Below are 25641 nucleotides of genomic sequence, written 5' to 3'. Positions count from 1 at the left end.
ACTGTTATTTACCCTCAGTTACCGTTATTTACCCTCAGTTACCGTTATTTACCCTCAGTTACCATTATTTACCATTATTTACTGTCAGTTACCTTTATTTACTGTCAGTTACCTTTATTTACTGTCAGTTACCATTATTTACTGTCAGTTACCGTTATTTACTGTCAGTTACCGTTATTTACCCTCAGTTACCGTTTATTACCCTCAGTTACCGTTTTTTACCCTTAGTTACTCATTTACCCTCAGTTACCGTCATTACCGTTATTTACACTCAGTTACCGTTATTTACACTCAGTTACCGTTATTTACACTCAGTTACCGTTATTTACCCTCAGTTACCGTTATTTGCCCTCAGTTACCGTTATTTACCCTCAGTTACCGTTATTTACCCTCAGTTACCATTATTTACCATTATTTACTGTCAGTTACCTTTATTTACTGTCAGTTACCATTATTTACTGTCAGTTACCGTTATTTACTGTCAGTTACCGTTATTTACCCTCAGTTACCGTTTTTTACCCTCAGTTACCGTTTTTTACCCTTAGTTACTCATTTACCCTCAGTTACCGTCATTTACACTCAGTTACCGTTATTTACACTCAGTTACCGTTATTTGCCCTCAGTTACCGTTATTTGCCCTCAGTTACCGTTATTTACTGTCAGTTACCGTTATTTACTGTCAGTTACCGTTATTTACCCTCAGTTACCGTCACTACCGTTATTTACACTCAGTTACCGTTATTTACCCTCAGTTACCGTTATTTACCCTCAGTTACCGTTATTTACACTCAGTTACTGTCAGTTACCGTCATTACCATTATTTACCATTATTTACCCTCAGTTACTGTCAGTTACCGTCATTACCATTATTTACCATTATTTACCCTCAGTTACTGTCAGTTACCGTCATTACCATTATTTACCTTTATTTACCCTCAGTTACCGTTATTTGCCCTCAGTTACCGTTATTTACCCTCAGTTACCATTATTCACTGTCAGTTACCGTTATTTACCCTCAGTTACCGTTATTTACCCTCAGTTACCGTTATTTACCCTCAGTTACCGTTATTTACCCTCAGTTACCGCTATTTACACTCCGTTACCGTTATTTACCCTCAGTTACCGTTATTTACCCTCAGTTACCGTTCTTTACACTCCGTTACCGTTATTTACCCTCAGTTACCGTTATTTACACTCCGTTACCGTTATTTACCCTCAGTTACCGTTATTTACCCTCAGTTACCGCTATTTACAGTCAGTTACCGTTATTTACCCTCAGTTACCGTTATTTACCCTCAGTTACCGTTATTTACCCTCAGTTACCGTTATTTACCCTCAGTTACCGTTATTTACCCTCAGTTACCGTTATTTACCCTCAGTTACCGTTATTTACACTCAGTTACTGTCAGTTACCGTCATTACCATTATTTACCTTTATTTACCCTCAGTTACCGTTATTTACCCTCAGTTACCGTTATTTACCCTCAGTTACCGTTATTTACTCTCAGTTACCGTTATTTACTCTCAGTTACCGTTATTTACCCTCAGTTACCGTTATTTACACTCAGTTACCGTTATTTACCCTCAGTTACCGTTACTTACCCTCAGTTACCGTTATTTACACTCAGTTACCGTTATTTACCCTCAGTTACCGTTATTTACTGTCAGTTACCGTCATTACCATTATTTACCCTCAATTACCGTTATTTACCCTCAGTTACCGTTATTTACACTCAGTTACTGTCAGTTACCGTCATTACCATTATTTACCATTATTTACCCTCAGTTACTGTCAGTTACCGTCATTACCATTATTTACCTTTATTTACCCTCAGTTACCGTTATTTGCCCTCAGTTACCGTTATTTACCCTCAGTTACCATTATTTACTGTCAGTTACCGTTATTTACCCTCAGTTACTGTTATTTACCCTCAGTTACCGTTATTTACCCTCAGTTACCGTTATTTACCCTCAGTTACCATTATTTACCATTATTTACTGTCAGTTACCTTTATTTACTGTCAGTTACCATTATTTACTGTCAGTTACCGTTATTTACTGTCAGTTACCGTTATTTACCCTCAGTTACCGTTTATTACCCTCAGTTACCGTTTTTTACCCTTAGTTACTCATTTACCCTCAGTTACCGTCATTACCGTTATTTACACTCAGTTACCGTTATTTACACTCAGTTACCGTTATTTACACTCAGTTACCGTTATTTACCCTCAGTTACCGTTATTTGCCCTCAGTTACCGTTATTTACCCTCAGTTACCGTTATTTACCCTCAGTTACCATTATTTACCATTATTTACTGTCAGTTACCATTATTTACTGTCAGTTACCTTTATTTACTGTCAGTTACCATTATTTACTGTCAGTTACCATTATTTACTGTCAGTTACCGTTATTTACCCTCAGTTACTGTTATTTACCCTCAGTTACCGTTATTTACCCTCAGTTACCGTTATTTACCCTCAGTTACCATTATTTACCATTATTTACTGTCAGTTACCTTTATTTACTGTCAGTTACCTTTATTTACTGTCAGTTACCATTATTTACTGTCAGTTACCGTTATTTACTGTCAGTTACCGTTATTTACCCTCAGTTACCGTTTATTACCCTCAGTTACCGTTTTTTACCCTTAGTTACTCATTTACCCTCAGTTACCGTCATTACCGTTATTTACACTCAGTTACCGTTATTTACACTCAGTTACCGTTATTTACACTCAGTTACCGTTATTTACCCTCAGTTACCGTTATTTGCCCTCAGTTACCGTTATTTACCCTCAGTTACCGTTATTTACCCTCAGTTACCATTATTTACCATTATTTACTGTCAGTTACCTTTATTTACTGTCAGTTACCATTATTTACTGTCAGTTACCGTTATTTACTGTCAGTTACCGTTATTTACCCTCAGTTACCGTTTTTTACCCTCAGTTACCGTTTTTTACCCTTAGTTACTCATTTACCCTCAGTTACCGTCATTACCGTTATTTACACTCAGTTACCGTTATTTACACTCAGTTACCGTTATTTGCCCTCAGTTACCGTTATTTGCCCTCAGTTACCGTTATTTACTGTCAGTTACCGTTATTTACCCTCAGTTACCGTCACTACCGTTATTTACACTCAGTTACCGTTATTTACCCTCAGTTACCGTTATTTACCTTCAGTTACTGTCAGTTACCGTCATTACCATTATTTACCATTATTTACCCTCAGTTACTGTCAGTTACCGTCATTACCATTATTTACCATTATTTACCCTCAGTTACTGTCAGTTACCGTCATTACCATTATTTACCTTTATTTACCCTCAGTTACCGTTATTTGCCCTCAGTTACCGTTATTTACCCTCAGTTACCATTATTCACTGTCAGTTACCGTTATTTACCCTCAGTTACCGTTATTTACCCTCAGTTACCGTTATTTACCCTCAGTTACCGTTATTTACCCTCAGTTACCGTTATTTACCCTCAGTTACCGTTATTTGCCCTCAGTTACCGTTATTTACCCTCAGTTACCATTATTTACCGTCAGTTACCGTTATTTACCCTCAGTTACCGTTATTTACCCTCAGTTACCGTTATTTGCCCTCAGTTACCGTTATTTACCCTCAGTTACCGTTATTTACACTCAGTTACCGTTATTTACCCTCAGTTACTGTTATTTACCCTCAGTTACCGTTATTTGCCCTCAGTTACCGTTATTTGCCCTCAGTTACCGTTATTTGCCCTCAGTTACCGTTATTTACCCTCAGTTACCGTTATTTACTGCCAGTTACCGTTATTTACCCTCAGTTACTGTTATTTACCCTCAGTTACCGTTATTTACCCTCAGTTACCGTTATTTACCCTCAGTTACCGTTATTTACCCTCAGTTACTGTCAGTTACCCTCAGTTACCGTTATTTACCCTCAGTTACCGTTATTTACCCTCAGTTACTGTTATTTACCCTCAGTTACCGTTATTTACACTCCGTTACCGTTATTTACCCTCAGTTACCGTTATTTACCCTCAGTTACCGTTATTTACCCTCAGTTACTGTCAGTTACCCTCAGTTACCGTTATTTACCCTCAGTTACCGTTATTTACACTCCGTTACCGTTATTTACCCTCAGTTACCGTTATTTACCCTCAGTTACCGTTATTTACCCTCAGTTACTGTCAGTTACCCTCAGTTACCGTTATTTACCCTCAGTTACCGTTATTTGCCCTCAGTTACCGTTATTTACCCTCAGTTACCGTTATTTACTGCCAGTTACCGTTATTTACCCTCAGTTACTGTTATTTACCCTCAGTTACCGTTATTTACCCTCAGTTACCGTTATTTACCCTCAGTTACCGTTATTTACACTCCGTTACCGTTATTTACCCTCAGTTACCGTTATTTACCCTCAGTTACCGTTATTTACACTCCGTTACCGTTATTTACCCTCAGTTACCGTTATTTACCCTCAGTTACCGTTATTTACCCTCAGTTACTGTCAGTTACCCTCAGTTACCGTTATTTACCCTCAGTTACCGTTATTTACACTCCGTTACCGTTATTTACCCTCAGTTACCGTTATTTACCCTCAGTTACCGTTATTTACCCTCAGTTACCGTTATTTACCCTCAGTTACCATTATTTACCCTCAGTTACCGCTATTTACACTCAGTTACCGTTATTTACCCTCAGTTACCGCTATTTACCCTCAGTTAACGCTATTTACCCTCAGTTACCGTTATTTACCCTCAGTTACCGTTATTTACCCTCAGTTACCGTTATTTACACTCCGTTACCGTTATTTACCCTCAGTTACCGTTATTTACCCTCAGTTACCGTTATTTACCCTCAGTTACCATTATTTACCCTCAGTTACCGCTATTTACCCTCAGTTACCGTTATTTACCCTCAGTTACCGCTATTTACCCTCAGTTACCGCTATTAACGCTCAGTTACCGTTATTTACCCGCAGTTACCGTTATTTACACTCCGTTACCGTTATTTACCCTCAGTTACCGTTATTTACCCTCAGTTACCGCTATTTACACTCCGTTACCGTTATTTACCCTCAGTTACCGTTATTTACCCTCAGTTACCGTTCTTTACACTCCGTTACCGTTATTTACCCTCAGTTACCGTTATTTACACTCCGTTACCGTTATTTACCCTCAGTTACCGTTATTTACCCTCAGTTACCGCTATTTACAGTCAGTTACCGTTATTTACCCTCAGTTACCGTTATTTACCCTCAGTTACCGTTATTTACCCTCAGTTACCGTTATTTACCCTCAGTTACCGTTATTTACCCTCAGTTACCGTTATTTACACTCCGTTACCGTTATTTACCCTCAGTTACCGTTATTTACCCTCAGTTACTGTCAGTTACCCTCAGTTACCGTTATTTACCCTCAGTTACTGTCAGTTACCGTCAGTTACCGCTATTTACCGTCAGTTACCGTTATTTACCTCGATATCCTGGTTGCAGCTGCGCAGACACAGTCAGGTTGGAGGTGAGTTTGTAACACGCTCCATTCATATACAACACACGATCACAGTCATGGGGAGTCCCAATCCCACACACCTGCAGACAAACAGGATAATAGAATTATTTTCATATAGGGCTAAGACAAAATACACAGATCAGCCGCAACATTAAAACCACCTGGCCAGTGGCGGAGCTTTTCTTTAATTTATTTTTTATTCTTTATTTTTGCAGTGCATATACATGCATGTGGTACCCCAACGGCACTCTACACGCTAGTTCCAGTACATTATAACAATGGGGTATGCAATAACACTGCACCAATTTGTAAGTATAAAGGTTGTCGTTTAACTGCACATATTTTTAGGACAATGTTAGGTAATACAATCGGCTTTAGAGAGTGTTCAAGCTGTGATTAGGCTAAACCTACGTTCTGAGTGGATGCAAGTGTGTAAATTCACAAAGATTTCCTTGCTAGGCGGGATCAGGATAAAACAGACATATCATGGCACGGTAAGAGTAACATTGAAGGTCCCTTGTCGCTGGTCTGCATCTCTAATATTTTGCTGCAGCGTGAATATAACAGGCTTGAGGCACAGTGAAGCAGAAACAAGAGCATCAGACATGCATTCATTATTCTAGCTATTCTATGCTGTGGCTAGCATGTTATCGAATAGAGGTGATTAAGACAAGTGAGGATAATAAACGCTTAACAGTTTCAGATTAACTACGCTAGTGTCGGTAAGGTGTGGAATCATGCTTAGTCTATGCGTGACCGGTTTGTGATAGAGACAGTCCAGACGAGCATGCTGGTTGCCGCTTGGGGCTAAGATGTCTTACGGTAACCTGTGAGATGCTGTCTCTTGCTGAGTCCGTGCACATGATGTTCTGTTCTTGTCTTTGTGTTAGCATGGCATCATCCATAGTCCACAGTCTATGGTGAAGTGGCAACTGAAATGTTTTATATCTCCGGCTGAGTGAGGTAACAATCCCCGCGCCCCGAGCAGGGTCTCAGGCCATGGGCCTCTGAGCATGTCAGTCCAGTTCATCTCACCCGATGCCTTTCCTAGTGGCTTTGCCTGCGTGGCAGGGCCTGCGCCCCATTGGGGTCCCCTCCCTGGTGGGCTGCAAAAGGGTCATCCGCCGGTTTCGTCCACCTGCAGATGTTTTTGCTGCGTCCTGGTCAGCAACACAACAGGCTTTGTGAGCTTCGCAGGGCTGCACTTTGCTGATTGAGGGTTGGTGGAGTCGCTTGGCGGGAGGTCGGTCGGGTGTGCCGGCAGGCCCTCCTCTGGGGCTTGTAGTCGTGAGTGCTGTTATCTGAGGGCCCCAGCGCTGAGCCGCCATCTTGGCTAGTCCTTGTTTGTCCCGTTTGGCTGGAGATTTTGTCGCTCGTTCAGGTGGTAGCATGGGGATGGTCGTCCCCAGCGAGGACCGAGATGTCCCCCACCAGTCCAGAGGGGGGGGGGGGGGGGTGGCAGGGCTGTAGTGGGCTCTCGTTTATGAGCTTGTCCCGTGTCGGAAGAGCAGCCACCTCCCCTGGACCTCAGGCTTTGCTCTAGTGTAGGCCGCATGGCCGGTAGCGTTTTTTCGGCAGGGCACCGGTGCCGGACTGGTACCGTTTTGTTCGGCTTTGAGTCTGTTCCCGGTCACTCTGTGATGCTTATGTAAGTATGTCGCTCGGTTTTGGCTTGTTTGTGCCAGTTGTTGCTGGAGCTCTTAGGATGTGCTACCCCAGCCATCTTGGCTGTCCCAATGGCGGAGCTTTTGCTGCCTGGGGCGGTTTCTGAGTTTGCCGCCCCTCTCAATACACACCGGTCCGCCACAGATTGACTAGTCAGAAACTCAGTCACAGACGGAAGGTGTCTGACAGCAATGGACTGAGTCTGTCGGGGGAGATTTCTTTATTACAAAAAAAGGCTGCACCGCATCTCCAGGTCAGGCCGTGGCCTAACCTGTGTACATGGAAATATGTTAGTGATTTTACTCTTGAAATAGTGAGTTGTGCGTGTTTTAAAGGACCACTATAGGCAGCCAGATCACTTTAGCTCAATGAAGTGGTTTGGGTGCCAGTTCCCCCTAGTTTTAACCCTGCAGCTGAAAACAGAGCAGTTTCAGATAAACTGCTATGTTTCACTGAGGGTTAATCCAGCCTTAGTGGCTGTCTTCCTGACAGCTGCTAGAGGCGCTTCCGCAACGCTCAATGCGAAAATCGCATTGAGCACGCAGAACGTCCATAGGAAAACATTAAGACATATTTTCCTATGGGCGTTTTTAATGCGTGCACGGCTCTGGCAGCTGACGTCAAACAGACACAGACAAACATGGTCATACAGGCACGGTCATACAGACACAGACATACAGAGACAGGCAGACATGGTCATACAGGGGCAGTCATATAGAGAGACATGGTCATACAGAGACATCCAGGTACTGTCATACAGACATGGTCATACAGAGACATACAGGTACTGTCATACAGACACAGACATACAGAGACATACAGGTACTGTCATACAGACACAGACATACAGAGACAGACAGGCATGGTTAAACAGACACAGACAGATATGGTCATACAGGCACGGTCATACAGACACAGATATACAGAGACAGACAGACATGGTCATAGAGGGACAGCCATACAGAGACAGGCATGGTCATACAGAGACATACAGGCACTGTTATACAGTCACGTTCATACAGAGACAGGCAGACATGGTCATACAGGGGCAGTCATATAGAGAGACATGGTCATACAGAGACATACAGGCACTGTCATACAGACATGGTCATACAGAGACATACAGGCACTGTCATACAGACACGGTCATACAGAGACATACAGGCACTGTCATACAGACACGGTCATACAGAGACATAGAGGGACAGTCATACAGACATAAAATACAGACACTGTCATTCACAGTATACACTGCCATTGAATACTTTGTCATGTTTATCAGATCCCGTGTGAGAGATAGTGAGACAGATCCCGCGCGTGAGATAGTGAGACAGATCCCGCGCGTGAGATAGTGAGACAGATCCCGCGCGTGAGATAGTGAGACAGATCCCGCGCGTGAGATAGTGAGACAGATCCCGCGCGTGAGATAGTGAGACAGATCCCGCGCGTGAGATAGTGAGACAGATCCCGCGCGTGAGATAGTGAGACAGATCCCGCGCGTGAGATAGTGAGACAGATCCCGCGCGTGAGATAGTGAGACAGATCCCGCGCGTGAGATAGTGAGACAGATCCCGCGCGTGAGATAGTGAGACAGATCCCGCGCGTGAGATAGTGAGACAGATCCCGCGCGTGAGATAGTGAGACAGATCCCGCGCGTGAGATAGTGAGACAGATCCCGCGCGTGAGATAGTGAGACAGATCCCGCGCGTGAGATAGTGAGACAGATCCCGCGCGTGAGATAGTGAGACAGATCCCGCGCGTGGGATTGTGAGACAGATCCCGTTCGTGGGATTGTGAGACAGATCCCGCGCGTGGGATTATCAGACAGATCCCGTGCGTGGGATTATCAGACAGATCCCGTGCGTGGGATTATCAGACAGATCCCGTGCGTGGGATTGTGAGACAGATCCCGTGCGTGGGATTGTGAGACAGATCCCGTGTGTGGGAGCTAGTGAGACAGATCCCGTGTGTGGGAGATAGTGAGACAGATCCCGTGCGTGGAATGGTGAGACAGATCCCGTGTGTGGGAGATAGTGAGACAGATCCCGTGCGTGGGAGATAGTGAGACAGAGCCCGTGCGTGGGAGATAGTGAGACAGAGCCCGTGCGTGAGATTGTGAGACAGATCCCGTGCGTGAGATTGTGAGACAGATCCCGTGCGTAGGATTGTGAGACAGATCCCGTGCGTGGGATTATCAGACAGATCCCGTGCGTGGGATTATCAGACAGATCCCGTGCGTGGGATTATCAGACAGATCCCGTGCGTGGGATTATCAGACAGATCCCGTGCGTGGGATTATCAGACAGATCCCGTGCGTGGGATTATCAGACAGATCCCGTGCGTGGGATTATCAGACAGATCCCGTGCGTGGGATTATCAGACAGATCCCGTGCGTGGGATTATCAGACAGATCCCGTGCGTGGGATTATCAGACAGATCCCGTGCGTGGGATTATCAGACAGATCCCGTGCGTGGGATTATCAGACAGATCCCGTGCGTGGGATTATCAGACAGATCCCGTGCGTGGGATTATCAGACAGATCCCGTGCGTGGGATTGTGAGACAGATCCCGTGCGTGGGATTGTGAGACAGATCCCGTGCGTGGGATTGTGAGACAGATCCTGTGCGTGGGATTGTGAGACAGATCCCGTGTGTGGGAGATAGTGAGACAGATCCCGTGCGTGGAATGGTGAGACAGATCCCGTGTGTGGGAGATAGTGAGACAGATCCCGTGCGTGGGATAGTGAGACAGATCCCGTGCGTGGGATAGTGAGACAGATCCCGTGCGTGGGATAGTGAGACAGATCCCGTGCGTGGGATAGTGAGACAGATCCCGTGGCAGATAGTGAGACAGATCCCGTGGCAGATAGTGAGAGCCATCCTGTGTGTGGGAGATAGTGAGACAGATGCCGTGCGTGGGAGATAGTGAGACAGATGCCGTGCGTGGGAGATAGTGAGACAGATGCCGTGCGTGGGAGATAGTCAGACAGATCCCGTGCGTGGGAGATAGTCAGACAGATCCCGTGTGTGGGAGATAGTGAGACAGATCCCGTGTGCGGGAGATAGTCAGACAGATCCCGTGCGTGGGACAGTGAGACAGATCCCGTGCGTGGGACAGTGAGACAGATCCCGTGCGTGGGATTGTGAGACAGATCCCGTGCGTGGGATTGTGAGACAGATCCCGTGCGTGGGATTGTGAGACAGATCCCATGCGTGGGATTGTGAGACAGATCCCATGCGTGGGATTGTGAGACAGATCCCGTGCGTGGGATTGTGAGACAGATCCCGTGCGTGGGATAGTGAGACAGATCCCGTGCGTGGGATAGTGAGACAGATCCCGTGTGTGGGAGATAGTGAGACAGATCCCGTGTGTGGGAGATAGTGAGACAGATCCCGTGCGTGGGATTGTGAGACAGATCCCGTGCGTGGGAGATAGTGAGACAGATCACACAGACACATAGAGCTCACACACACACATAGCTCACACACACACAGTAGCTCACACACACACAGTAGCTCACACACACACATAGATGGTGAGACAGATCCCGTGTGTGGGAGATAGGGAGACAGAGCCCGTGCGTGAGATTATGAGACAGATCCCGTGCGTGGGATTGTGAGACAGATCCCGTGCGTGGGATTGTGAGACAGATCCCGTGCGTGAGATTGTCAGACAGATCCCGTGCGTGAGATTGTCAGACAGATCCCGTGCGTGAGATTGTCAGACAGATCCCGTGCGTGGGATTATGAGACAGATCCCGTGCGTGGGATTATGAGACAGATCCCGTGCGTGGGATTATGAGACAGATCCCGTGCGTGGGATTATGAGACAGATCCCGTGCGTGGGATTATGAGACAGATCCCGTGCGTGGGATTATGAGACAGATCCCGTACGTGGGATTATGAGACAGATCCCATGCGTGGGAGATAGTGAGACAGATCCGTGTGTGGGAGATAGTGAGACAGATCCCATGCGTGGGATAGTGAGACAGATCCCGTGCGTGGGAGATAGTGAGACAGATCCCGTGCGTGGGAGATAGTGAGACAGATCCCGTGCGTGGGAGATAGTGAGACAGATCCCGTGCGTGGGAGATAGTGAGACAGATCCCGTGCGTGGGAGATAGTGAGACAGATCCCGTGCGTGGGAGATAGTGAGACAGATCCCGTGCGTGGGAGATAGTGAGACAGATCCCGTGCGTGGGAGATAGTGAGACAGATCCCGTGCGTGAGATTGTGAGACAGATCCCGTGCGTGGGAGATAGTGTGGGAGATAGTGTGGGAGATAGTGCGACAGATCCAGTGCATGGGATTATGAGACGGACTTTCTATAATGTATGATATATAAAATCTGATCATTGGATAAATACAGGCAGGTTGGAAACCTTTTAATGATTAATACTCACAATGCAATTTCTAGAAAGTTGATCGACTTCCAAAGTGAGTCCAAAGTGAGCAGAATCGGCTGTACGGTGGTGGAAGAAACAAAGGGTTTAATATACAGCGACACAAAACACAAATATATAGAGCAGTGTGAGGGTGCCATAGGGTGCAACCCACCCTGACATCACACTGAGGGCAGCATGACATCATAGAGAGAACATAGTGACATCATAACACAGACTGAGAGCAGTGTGACATCACATCACAGACTGAGAGCAGCGTGACATCATAACACAGACTGAGAACAGTGTGACATCATAGCGAGAACATAGTGACATCACATCACAGACTGAGAGCAGTGTGACATCACATCACAGACTGAGAGCAGCGTGACATCATAACACAGACTGAGAACAGTGTGACATCATAGCGAGAACATAGTGACATCACATCACAGACTGAGAGCAGTGTGACATCACATCACAGACTGAGAGCAGTGTGACATCACATCACTGACTGAGAGCAGTGTGACATCATAACACAGACTGAGAACAGTGTGACATCATAACACAGACTGAGAACAGCGTGACATCATAACACAGACTGAGAACAGTGTGACATCATAGCGAGAACATAGTGACATCACATCACAGACTGAGAGCAGTGTGACATCACATCACAGACTGAGAGCAGTGTGACATCACCATCACAGACTGAGAGCAGTGTGACATCACATCACAGACTGAGAGCAGTGTGACATCACATCACAGACTGAAAGCAGTAATGAACTTTCTGGGCTTGTTACTTACTTGGAGGCTTGATGACATCACATGATTCTCTGGTGATGTCACATAGGTGCAGTTGTCCTGACCCTGGGTCTCCCACTATGATCCTGAGGAGTCGGAATAAAACAAGATAAGAAAATAGCAAACCACACACAGATACCAATTACCTGTACAACTGTGTGTAGGATCTAACCCTCTAAAAAGCAATCAAGCAAACATGTCCACCCTGGCTCTTGTATTGTATTATGTTATCTCCATAACCCCTCAATGGTATACCTTTCCCATAATTCATGGTTCATTCCTATGTTCCTATTCTTCTCACACAACACTCTCGCTCGGTGACATCCACACACAAACTATCCATGCATGAACACACAAATACATAGCTCACACACACACACATATAGCTCACACACGGTAGCTCACACACACACATAGAGCTCACACACACACAGTAGCTCACACACACACAGAGCACACACACACACAAATACGCATAGCTCACACACACATAGCTCACACAGACACATAGAGCTCACACACACACACGCATAGCTCACACACATACGCATAGCTCACACACACACATACCCATAGCTCACACACACAAACACACAAAGCACACACAGTAGCTCACACATACACAGATACGCATAGCTCACACATACACATAGAGCTCACACACACAGCTCACACACACATAGAGCTCACACACACACATGCGCATAGCTCACACACACAAACACACAAAGCACACACACAGTAGCTCACACATACACACATACACAGTAGCTCACACACACACACATAGAGCTCACACACACATAGCTTACACACATACATACAGTAGCTCACACATACACACACACACATATACATAGCTCATATAACACACACAAATTGTGCACACATATACACACAGCTCACCTCTCTCCTTTTGATGAATTAAACTGTCGCACTCTGTAACCAAAGAGGTCTCCAGGAGTGGAATTGAACGTATTCTTGGGTGTAACCTCCACGTTGTAAGCTAATGAAACATCCAATCCTGCAAGAAGTAATCCAACAAAATAAACAGGCCAAGAGGGCAGAAACACATATAGATACAATAATATTTACCTTCAAACTGTAACAGTGCGAATAACACATAGTGTATGAGAAAATCCAGCATCTTCACCAAACAAAGAAAATCCACCACTCTGAGACAGATTCTGAGAGTCCACCACTCTGAGCCAGCTACGGAGAGATTCCACCACTCTGAGCCAGCTACGGAGAGATTCCACCACTCTGAGCCAGATTCTGAGAGTCCACCACTCTGAGCCAGATTCTGAGAGTCCACCACTCTGAGCCAGATTCTGAGAGTCCACCACTCTGAGCCAGATTCTGAGAGTCCACCACTCTGAGCCAGATTCTGAGAGTCCACCACTCTGAGCCAGCTACACAGTGAGTCTACCACTAAGAGCAAGCTTTGGAGAGAGTCCACCACTCAAAGCCAGCTACGGAGGGAGAGTCCACCACTCAGAAAAAATATTATAAATAAGAGGGTTCACCACACTGGTAGGATGCCAAGAGTTCAATAGGCTAGACCAGAGGTTGAGAGTGTCCACCACACAATCACAGCTGGTATATCCACAACTGCTGAGTGAACGGTCACACTGACACCAACTCAAAGAGTGAAACGCATGGGCATTGGGCACAGAGATAATCTGCCAGACGAATACAGCTGCAAAGAGTCCAATCGAAGGGCACAGTCTGAACTTTCTCACATGGAGGATGTTCCACGATGGGCACAGCCTGGCCGATAGTGGCTCAGCTTGTGAAGGTTTGTGGTTTGAAGGCAGGAAGGAAGCAGAAGCTGGTTGTCATATCCTGCAGACCTGCACTCAGTTAATGCTGTATTTAAAATAAGCTTAAATGTCAGTGGAGTGCATGAAGGGAAATTAATAAAATACTTTTAAAACTAAGAAAAAAAAAGGTATAAAAATAACTATTTCAATCAATAAATTCACCCTTGTCTCTATACATCGACAGTCATTTAGGACCTTCTTTCTAAAAGACTTGTAATTTTATACTACGAATGCGATTCATTGGAATATTGTTATATTGTTTGTATACAGTCCTAAAAGCCTGTCTACGTATAGAGAAAAGGGTGGATTGTTTATTGGAGTTAATGCAGTGTTTAGGTTGTTGCAATGACTGTCTATGCGACCGTTGTGACAAGCTTTGTTCGGCTTCACCTGGGATTCCAATTAGAGTTTCAGTGTCATTCACATCAATCACGTTCATACCATAAAATCGGACACTTTGGGGTTTTCATTAAGGAGGTTCTAGTGAATTTCACATGTTAGGTCACAAAAAAATGTCTGTCATTTAATTGAAATTCTTGATTATTCACATTTTATGAAATCTGAACCATTTAACATTTTTAACCCAGCATTGCAAGAGTTCAACAATCGTCAAAATTCTCTGTGCATAGTCTTATTTCTGCTCATAGCAGGGAATTCTGGGTTCAATAACTCATTGATTTTTGTTTTACATATTTCCTTATAAAATATTTTAACAAAAAAGTGTCAGGATCACAGTATTATCCAGCATGTAGAATTGTGTAAAACAGAGGTATCGTATACCGGACCTTAGAATGGCCGCGGTCAAGGGATACAGAAAGAGACACAGCGATAAGGAAAAGCCAGGGGTCAGGGATGCCAGAAAGCAGGGAAGTCAATATCAATGCCAAAGTCTAATAACCAGAATTACCAGAATCAATAATGCGCTCTCAGACAACCACAAGGGAAACCACGACAGGACACTGAGCAAGAGGAGAACTGGGCCTAAATACCCCGCCTGTGGATCTGATTGGTTGTAACCGGCCTTTGACTACAAAGGCAGTTACCAGGTTCCGATTTGCATAATTGCTGCTCAGCGCAAACCCTCCTGTGGATTTGATTGCTGCTTGGCACAACTTTTCCTGTCAGAACAGTAAATGCCATTAATCACATTTTTATGTGCGGATAAATACGTGACAAAAAGATACCTTGAGATTTCACCATAATCACCATATCCACTTCAACTCACCATTTTGCAGCGATGCTCGGCCCCCATATCAATCAATATCCAAATTATCCAATCCGCCACCGGCACATGTCTTACACTATGTTTGTTATTTGTGAAAATTGGTCACTAATCCATGCAACAAATTGAAAGCCCATTATTTTTAAATTATTGTTTTTTGGTTTTTATTTTAATAGATTATACTTTTTTTTGTCTGGTTCCCACAAAAACCAGAATATTGGCAATAGAAGGAGCAAATATCATCCTCACACAGGCGTGAATTTAGAGCCCGCAGTCAGGAGGATTTGTGAAGTGGACATACACATCCAACATTTAGAAGTAGTAGGAATCTATATATGTCACCAAACTAGAATTTGACTGCGCATGTGCGACCCTCTGAACCACTCCCCTGCTATGCAACCACACCCACAATGTGTGCATCCACTGCGCATGCGCGGCCTCCTCTGAGCCAAGTCACGCGGCGCATGAGCAGTCCAACCTCTGATGTAGTGGGGTGATATAATCCATAGGGACAATATTGTAGGAGTGCACACCTCGCGCGGTGTAAACCAAGCCCTATGCGTATTTACAGACACCTTGGGCATGTTTAGACATGTTTGTTTTGTAGACTGTAGTGAATGGTGTGCATGAAACCAGGAACCGCACGAGGGCATGTTGAGACTTGTTTTAAGAGCTAGGGCGCTTTAAAACCAAGAACCATTAACGGATATAATCCCCTATTTTGACAATATTTTGCATAATAGAAGAATATAAAAATACATTTAAAAAAAATAAAATTACCAGGACGATAAGCGATATTATTTTTAAAAATAGATTTATTAGGCAGTAAATTAAAAGTACAAGAAAGACAGTAGTTATTATAAATGTAAACAATAAAAAGTACGTTCCATGGTTAAGACAAAGAGGAGAGGGGGCAGAGAACACTCCTGCCTTGTTCCAATTAAAAATAAATTAACCTTTACATTGAATGCCCTAAACATAATGAGAGCATGTCTTACGATGAACTTGAGCAGTGCATGTTGAAGTCAGTTCCCTGGTGACCTCCAAAGTGGGAAATCAGGGAACTAAGGCCCAAAAATCAGGAGTGTCCTAACAAACCCGGGGAGGTTGGGAGGCAGGTATTAGCATATAAATGGCAATAATAATAATAAATAATAATAATAGTGCTTAACTGCCTAACTTGCATATGTGGCTTTATCACTTTGCAGGTTTTATTATTTTTTTATTTTTGTCTCTATAAGTTTCTTTATTTGCATTGTTTTGATATTCATAGTTATTCATAAGAACATGTAGGGATTACTTTTTCCTATGGGTAGTGTGATCTTTGGCAATGGATGGAGCACACTACTACCCAAATACAACAAAATAAAAATAAAGACACTATTTAGTAGATATATTTCCAATGAAAACGTGTATGCATTAAACTATTTTTTCATTCTTGAGTTTAGCTCCATTGAGTTACTAGAAAGTAACAGGACTGGGTGTTGGACTGACAGCCAGGGGCATACCTCCCAAGTGTCCCTATTTAGGAGGAACAGTCCCTATTTGATCCCCAAATTCCTCTGTCCCTCTTTTTTTTTTTTTTTAGAAACTAAATATTGTGTCTCAGTGTGTAACAGAGCTCTACATCAATAAAACTCACAGTAATGTATCTTTAAATTATAATAAATGTGTTCAGAAATCAGACTGTGTAATGTAATTGTTCCTCCAAATTACATTTAAATTGCCAAAATGATTAGTCACTTAAAATGTTTCAGAACAGCCTCGCTCGTGGCCTCACCCCCACTTGCACTCCTAAAATGAAAGTGTCCCTCCTGAAATGGTTAATGTATAAAAGTTTCATATGAGATCTGCACTTCCTTCACACATAAAGCACTTCGACAACTGAAGTGCCATATGCGTTCAGGACATTCGTTTAATCAAACTTCCATTTTTGGACTTGTTTACAATCTTGTTGTTAAGTAGCTGCTATAAACTAAGCCTGTACATGTTAGTGGCTACAGATTATTACAGTTAACATAGTCAGTAATCGACCACTACTCTCAGCATTTTAGTGAGCAGCAGCTGGCTGGTTTAACGTAGGGATATGGTTGCAAACAAACTCCTAGTTGTGAACTAGTTTACACGCGATGCATAGGTCAAAATACCCACCCAATGGCAAACTGCAGGCATTGTGGACAAAGGAGAACAAATGATGGCACTCGGGTGCTGAGATCTAGCACAAAGAAAAAAAAATAACAAATACAAACAAGGTAATAGAGAAAACTAAATAAAAAATGACCCATTAAGTAAGTAAAAATCACCCTATACATGAATAAGGAAACCTTAATATTTTAGGTAAAAGTCCCTGAAATCTTAGACTAAGGTCTATTCCTTTACTGAGCCACTGAAAACAAAGTTATACAAAACATGTTGTTCAATATACACGAACTGGTGGGGAACGTCATGTTAGAAAGAGAAAACAAATTGATTCACAGATCATTAGGTTTCGCAGGCGAGTTCTTCAAGTCTCTGAATATTATTGGGTTGTGCAGTGATCAACGCTGGCTACTAAATGGTAAATGACCATATGGGAAACATTAATATTGAAAATTCATTGCATTCAAGCTGACATTTCACATTTAGCTGATGTGATATCATTGTAAGGCGTTTTATGATTTTAAACATCTTAGGTTAAGTAATGCACAGAGTTCCCTAGTATATAGGTGGTAACGCCAGATGATAAACAAGCACAAGTTACCCCTACAACATTATTAAATGGATCTACTAAAAATGTTTTTTTATTTTTTTTAAATCTTGGCCAACAAAGTTAAATATGTTTGTTTGCATTGGACCAGTCACAAACTAGTTACCTTGAGTGCAAAATAATGTTCCATGTTTAATACAGGTGGTCCTCGTTTTGCGAAGGCTCTCGCAGGGTGGGAATTAGAGGGATTCCCTGATCTGCTGCGTTCGTCTATGTTCAGGGACATTTCCCCGAGCATAGATTAGAGAAGTATTTCCCAAACTTCTTAGGTTCAAGACACCCCTAATATTTCAGTATTTTTCCAAGGCGCCCCAAGTCAAAATGTCTAGGTTGTATATCTGTACAGCGCTGCGGCATTTACTGGCGCTATAGTGTAATGTACAGGGGATGCTTGTATATAGTTATTGTGTTTTAATACAGCGGTGTGTTTGTATGTAATATCTGTGTTAGATTGCAGGGGTGTGCTTGTATGTAATATCTGTGTTAGATTGCAGGGGTGTGCTTGTATGTAATATCTGTGTTAGATTGCAGGGGTGTGTGCTTGTATGTAATATCTGTGTTAGATTGCAGGGGTGTGTGCTTGTATGTAATATCTGTGTTAGATTGCAGGGGTGTGCTTGTATGTAATATCCGTGTTAGATTGCAGGGGTGTGTGCTTGTATGTAATATCTGTGTTAGATTGCAGGGGTGTGCTTGTATGTAATATCCGTGTTAGATTGCAGGGGTGTGTGCTTGTATGTAATATCTGTGTTAGATTGCAGGGGTGTGCTTGTATGTAATATCTGTGTTAGATTGCAGGGGTGTGTGCTTGTATGTAATATCTGTGTTAGATTGCAGGGGTGTGCTTGTATGTAATATCTGTGTTAGATTGCAGGGGTGTGCTTGTATGTAATATCTGTGTTAGATTGCAGGTGTGTGCTTGTATGTAATATCCGTGTTAGATTGCAGGGGTGTGTGCTTGTATGTAATATCCGTGTTAGATTGCAGGGGTGTGTGCTTGTATGTAATATCTGTGTTAGATTGCAGGGGTGTGCTTGTATGTAATATCTGTGTTAGATTGCAGGGGTGTGTGCTTGTATGTAATATCTGTGTTAGATTGCAGGTGTGTGCTTGTATGTAATATCCGTGTTAGATTGCAGGGGTGTGTGCTTGTATGTAATATCCGTGTTAGATTGCAGGGGTGTGTGCTTGTATGTAATATCCGTGTTAGATTGCAGGGGTGTGTGCTTGTATGTAATATCCGTGTTAGATTGCAGGGGTGTGTGTTTGTATGTAATATCCGTGTTAGATTGCAGGGGTGTGTGCTTGTATGTAATATCCGTGTTAGATTGCAGGGGTGTGTGCTTGTATGTAATATCTGTGTTAGATTGCAGGGGTGTGTGCTTGTATGTAATATCCGTGTTAGATTGCAGGGGTGTGTGCTTGTATGTAATATCCGTGTTAGATTGCAGGGGTGTGTGCTTGTATGTAATATCCGTGTTAGATTGCAGGGGTGTGTGCTTGTATGTAATATCCGTGTTAGATTGCAGGGGTGTGTGCTTGTATGTAATATCCGTGTTAGATTGCAGGGGTGTGTGCTTGTATGTAATATCCGTGTTAGATTGCAGGGGTGTGTGCTTGTATGTAATATCCGTGTTAGATTGCAGGGGTGTGTGCTTGTATGTAATATCCGTGTTAGATTGCAGGGGTGTGTGCTTGTATGTAATATCCGTGTTAGATTGCAGGGGTGTGTGCTTGTATGTAATATCCGTGTTAGATTGCAGGGGTGTGCTTGTATGTAATATCCGTGTTAGATTGCAGGGGTGTGTGCTTGTATGTAATATCCGTGTTAGATTGCAGGGGTGTGCTTGTATGTAATATCTGTGTTAGATTGCAGGGGTGTGTGCTTGTATGTAATATCTGTGTTAGATTGCAGGGGTGTGCTTGTATGTTGGGCTGGTGTTTGACTGGTTGGATGAATGCACATACACTACCACATACGTACATACTTACATAGATGGTCGCGGACCAACCATCGGATATGTTCGCCACGACGCGTTCTCCACGAACAAGCTATGTTAGCCGGCGAACGGTTCCGGTGAACAGTTCGGGACATCACTATTAAACACATATGTATTGGTGAGGTGTGTAGAATAAAATGAAATATGGATATCCACAGCTCTTTATCCTGCAGCAGAGTGCCTCCATCTTAGCTCCCTGTCAATCATGTTATAAGCTCCTCCCTTTACACCTGGCAGTCAGTATAGAGAGAGCCACCTCTATCTTAGCTCCCTGTCAATCATTGTTATAAGCTCCGCCCTTTACACCTGGCAGTCAGTATAGAGAGAGCCGCCTCCATCTTAGCTCCCTGTCGATCATTGTTATAAGCTCCTCCCTTTACACCTGGCCGTCAGTATAGAGAGAGCCGCCTCCATCTTAGCTCCCTGTCAATCATTGTTATAAGCTCCGCCCTTTACACCTGGCAGTCAGTATAGAGAGCCACCTCCATCTCAGCTCCCTGTCAATCATTGTTATAAGCTCCGCCCATTACACCTGGCAGTCAGTATAGAGAGAGCCGCCTCCTACGCCCAGCGCTGGAAAAAGGTAAGTTTTAACACTTTCCTCTCCCCAGAGCCGGGCGGGGGTCCCTGAGGGTGGGGGCACCCTCAGGGCACTCTAGTGCCAGGAAAACGAGTGTTTTCCTGGCACTAGAGTGGTCCTTTAAATAATAAGGCAGAAACTTATCAATAAAAAAGGAGCATCTGTGACATCACAATATCCAGGCACCACATTCACAGGCTGGGATTAGAGCGCCCCGGCCCATTAAGATCGGAGCCAATTATCTGCTCCATAAACCAAGTGCATGTCCTTTGTTTTCTTCAATCAATAACCTACAGACTACACTTATTCCTACTCCTCATTACAGACTGACCAGGCACCGCTCTCCTCCTCTCCCACATTGAGTTATATTAAATACCGTCCGAACATGATACAATGTCTCTAGCGGCAGATGAGATTCAATGCACATCAATGCAATATTGGGCATTTTGTAATAAGGAACCCACACGCCACTTAGATATTAAATGGAGTTGGGTTAGGGATAACATTAAAGGAACACAAACATGAATTCTTGACCCTATAGTGTTAAAGCCACCATCTAGCCTCGCTGTCTTCCCCTAAATACAGTGAAAATCTTACCTGCCCCTGATCTACCTGCTTGGATGACATCAGAAGTGATTATCTCAGCCAATGACAATGCTTTCCCATAGGATTGGCTGAGAGTCAAGGAAGCAGAGGCAGCACAAGTCAAGCACAGCCCTGGCCAATCAACATCTCCTCATAGAGATGAATTGAATCAATGTATCTCTATGAGGAAAGTCCAGTGTCTGCATGCAGAGGGTGGAGACACTGAATGTCAATCACACACTGTGCAGCACTGCCCCAGGAAGCACCTCTAGCAGCCATCTGAGGAGCCACTGGAGGTATCCCTAGACTAATGTAAACACTGCATTTTGTCTAAAAAAAAATAAAAAAGCCTGAAGGGAATGATTCTACTCAACTGAACAAATCCAATAAGCTGTTAACCATACGATAAGCTGGATCACCTTGCTAGCTGGCCAGGCTGATACAGGGGAAACTGGGTAGAGAAGGGCTTAGAACATGGTGATCATCTCCAGCAGAGCTCATTAATCGCTCCCTTGCAGTCTGGAAATTTCAGTGGCTGTGCAAGTGCAGGGACTGCGAGGTAGTGGTTACCGTGGTTGGTTTATTGAATAACACTGTCAATAATGAGTGCACTACAGCCAAGGACAAAATGTTCTCCCCCTTCCGTGGCTTAGCTGGCACTCACATCAAATTGGATTTTTGTCTCAGTTCAGCATAAAAAAAAAAAAAAAAAAGTTTTTAAAGGCTAAACTTTATCGACCCACGTTTTTTCCAGCCCTGTTATTACTGTAAAACTAATAGTTGCTGTAAAAACAGGTTTGTCTTCACAAGAGACAGTAAGCTGGGTAACCGATCTTGTAATAAGCAAGGCACATTGAACAGGCTTGCCCCATGGAGAATGTTCCAGACCATTCTAACTAGAGCATTGAGGAGGATGTGTAATATTAAGGCTTGGTTATTATGCAGGCCGGAAGAAGTGCTGAAGTACACAATGTAGTTTCAGATCTGTAAAAATGATCACATAATGACAACATATCCCATTCTTCTCACACTACACTGGTGGTTAAAACACAAACCACTAATGTATGGTAATCCTCGCCCAGCCTGGCTTGGAACGCCTGCAGAGTTCACTAAGGTGTCAGTGCAACATGTGCTGCAGCGGTCACACACTACATGCTCAAGACATGGGCACCAGCACCAGCCTCTCCCCACCCATTGACAGCTTCCTGTGTGGGTACAACACAGACATTACCACAGAACAAAGATGGACACCATCAGCAAAGTGACAAACAAGGTGTGAGTTTTGTTTTTTCCTTTTAAGTAAAAAAAAAACCAGAAAACAAAGTACAAATAAAATCAAACTCTAAAACGAGAATAAAATCCAGAACAAGAGATTAAAGCCAGAAATGTGGCAACAAGAACCTGATCTCCAACTATTCACTAGCACAGAAGATGAACTCTTTAGGAACTCTCCCACTCACTAACAGATGGGATACTTCCGTCATTGACTGTTAAGTCCTGAATTGTCAATTAAGCATTCAGTCCTGGCTCCGTTGAGCTGCAGGCTCCATTGTCGGCATTATACTCCGTATACTTCTTAGCGCTGCCGTGAACGCGGCTTGCAGGATACTTCTTGGCATTCAGCTCCATCTTGGCGAGCACAGCTTGGGGAAGATCCACTCGGCATTTCTCTGCCAGCTCCAGGAGATAGATAAGGACATCACTCAGCTCGTGTGACAAAGCTTCTCTTTGGGACTCTGACCAGCCAGGGAGACCTTCTGCCACTTCTCCTTGCCACTGACTAGAAAGAGAGAATTACCAATATCTCACCAGAAGGAAGACAAATGTACAACATACACTAGACCGATCTTTCAATATACCCCAGACCTGGGAAAAGCCATATCTTCCTCAGGTCTAAAGCAATCCCCCCAATCCCACTTAGGTTCACCCCGATATCTAGTATATCTAAATGTTCCTCAGCTCTATACTCACAAGAGCTCAGACAGTTCCCCAACTTCACCAACAAGCGCAAGTAGGAGGTTCCGGGGCTGATGGAACCGATTCCAGTCTCTCTCCCTTGTGAACTGGGCCTGGAGCTGACGTCTAGGTAGAAAACATTGAAACATTCAGTAAACTTGTGCAGAAAGCTTAATAAAGGGAACGAGGGGAGAGATAAAAAGGAGTTCCAAATTGTAGAAAACAGGTGAGAAACGAGTTTGATAATTACATACATAGCTGAACCTTTATAGAAAGTGAATATTAAAGGCACAATATATTCACTTTATTGACGTGGTCTGGGTGCAGTGTCCCTGTCCCCTTAACCCTGCTGTGCAAAACAGCCGTTTTAGAGAAACTGTTTATATTGCAGGGTTAAGACTGCCTCTAGTGGCGTTCTACCAGACACGTTTCCTGTTTCACAGAATTTAACTATGACACAAGAAAGTTTTAGTAGGAAATCCTTGAGTCAATGACTTGATATGGGAAAGTTTTAATGTGCACATGGCTTGACGCACATGTAAATTAGCCTCCCCTCATTGGCTAACGTGGCAGAGTGCGACCCGCTGAGTGACATTGGCACTGGAATAAAGTAAGTGTAAAACATTTTGTTTAATTCATTAGTTGGCACAGGCCAGTAAAGCAAGGTTCAGAAACACTACTTCCAGGTTAGGAAGCAGACTGATGATAAGCCGTATTTCCTGTGGTATTGCAGGGAATAAACTCCACAACTCCCTGCGTACTTTGATTAGATTGTGTAAACCTATTTGAGATGGCAGTTCCCCTTTAAGTTGCAACATCGCTGTGTGTTTATTTAAACAGTGAATTTCTAGGGAACGGAAATCCCAATTGCAAAATGATCAAAGTCAACAAAACTTCATAATGTGATTTTTAGTAAATAATATGACAGTCTCCCAACATAACTGGCCTTGCTAAGCCTTCTAACCTGGGAAGGAATGACTGGACAACACAGGGGCCATAAGTTGCCCATTTCTGATTGTTTTATAAAGTAATCCCCAGAAATATCTTAATTTTCCAGTTTGAAAAATGAAACTTAGACAGGGAACAGAAACTCACATGTTTTCCATTGTTGGGGAGCTGCTGAACCTGAATTCCGAAGGGAGGCATCCGGTAGCTGTAAGAGCCTCAGTCATGTCAACACCCTAAAAAGGAACAGAAACACCAACTTGTAGTAAGAATTGGGGAGGACATGAGTGCCCCCTATAATCAGACTGGGTGTGCGGAGGAGGAACAATCCGTAACGTCAAATACCACAGAATAGGTAGCCCCCTACCCCCCCCAAAAACCATCCCCCACTCAGAATAGTGAGGACCCTCTACAGCCCCCCCCACCCGCAAAAACCATCCCCCACTCAGAAAGGGGGACCTTCTACAGCAACCATCCCCCCCCTCAGAAAGCTGGTCTCCCCGATAATACTATAGAGAGGGGGAGGGGGGAGGACCCGCCAGGTAGTAACTCACCTCCATCTCACACGTGCAGTAACAGACACTTCCTGCTGGGCGGAGCTTAAAGAACGTCTTCAGCGAATCAGAATGCACCATTCATTGGCCAATCAGTAATCAGCGTGAATCAGCGAATCAGAATGCACCATTCACTCAATGCTCGTCTATGGCTAATGAAATTCCCTACTGCGTCACTTCCGGTGAGAGAAACGAAATGGCCCTGTGCTGCACATGCGTGCTAGGGCTCCTCAGGGGGTGATCTAAAGCTTTATTAGCAAGTGTTACAAACAAACAGCCAGCTTTCAGATTTCCCAGAGGCCTTTGCGGCGGCACTTTGGTTCATTGTGCTATTTATTGAAAACATAATAAAACCCCTGTCATAAATCCTTTCTCTTTATAAAATGTCAGCTTGGCTTCAAGGAACTAGATATTTTATGTTCAAATTAGGTAATAACACATATATTGGAATGATTTATTTAAGCCCTGTGTGGGCGGTTATATAATGGTATAATATATGGGGAGCCGTGGGAGGTTATATAATGGTATAATATATGGGGAGCCGTGGGAGGTTATATAATGGTATAATATATGGGGAGCCGTGGGAGGTTATATAATGGTATAATATATGGGGAACCGTGGGAGGTTATATAATGGTATAATATATGGGGAGCCGTGGGAGGTTATATAATGGTATAATATATGGGGAGCCGTGGGAGGTTATATAATGGTATAATATATGGGGAGCCGTGGGTGGTTATATAATGGTATAATATATGGGGAGCCGTGGGAGGTTATATAATGGTATTATAAATGGGGAGCCGTGGGAGGTTATATAATGGTATAATATATGGAGAGCCGTGGGAGGTTATATAATGGTATAATATATGGGGAGCCGT

General features: G+C 43.7%; 2 protein-coding genes across 5 annotated transcripts in view; both read right to left on the bottom strand.

Moving 5' to 3' along the window:
* Positions 1 to 13618, bottom strand: part of ITGAL (integrin subunit alpha L) — a 95643-nt gene extending 82025 nt beyond the window's left edge. For all 4 annotated transcript variants that reach the window (XR_010085237.1, XR_010085238.1, XR_010085236.1 and 1 more), the window contains exons 1-5: positions 13448 to 13618; positions 13259 to 13376; positions 12356 to 12438; positions 11570 to 11628; positions 5467 to 5581 (exon numbers count right to left, since the gene is read on the bottom strand). Coding sequence is in view for 1 of the 4 variants with exons in the window: in XM_063430947.1 (XP_063287017.1) it covers positions 5467 to 5581; positions 11570 to 11628; positions 12356 to 12438; positions 13259 to 13376; positions 13448 to 13499 (427 nt within the window). In the remaining 3 variants the exon portion in view is untranslated. The remainder of the gene's footprint in view (positions 1 to 5466; positions 5582 to 11569; positions 11629 to 12355; positions 12439 to 13258; positions 13377 to 13447) is intronic.
* Positions 13619 to 22632: 9014 nt separating this feature from the next.
* Positions 22633 to 24907, bottom strand: DCTPP1 (dCTP pyrophosphatase 1). The gene is made up of 4 exons (XM_063429125.1): positions 24764 to 24907; positions 24360 to 24445; positions 23280 to 23390; positions 22633 to 23088 (listed from the first exon to the last, which is right to left on the bottom strand). Exons 1-4 carry the CDS (start codon positions 24842 to 24844, stop codon positions 22818 to 22820), a joined length of 549 nt encoding a protein of 182 aa, XP_063285195.1. The 5' UTR covers positions 24845 to 24907; the 3' UTR covers positions 22633 to 22817.
* Between the last annotated feature and the right edge of the window lie 734 nt (positions 24908 to 25641).

The sequence above is a fragment of the Pelobates fuscus genome, chromosome 8 (genome assembly GCF_036172605.1).
Source record: "Pelobates fuscus isolate aPelFus1 chromosome 8, aPelFus1.pri, whole genome shotgun sequence".
In the NCBI taxonomy this organism is placed as follows: domain Eukaryota; kingdom Metazoa; phylum Chordata; class Amphibia; order Anura; family Pelobatidae; genus Pelobates; species Pelobates fuscus.
This window is presented reverse-complemented; position numbering and strand designations above follow the sequence as displayed.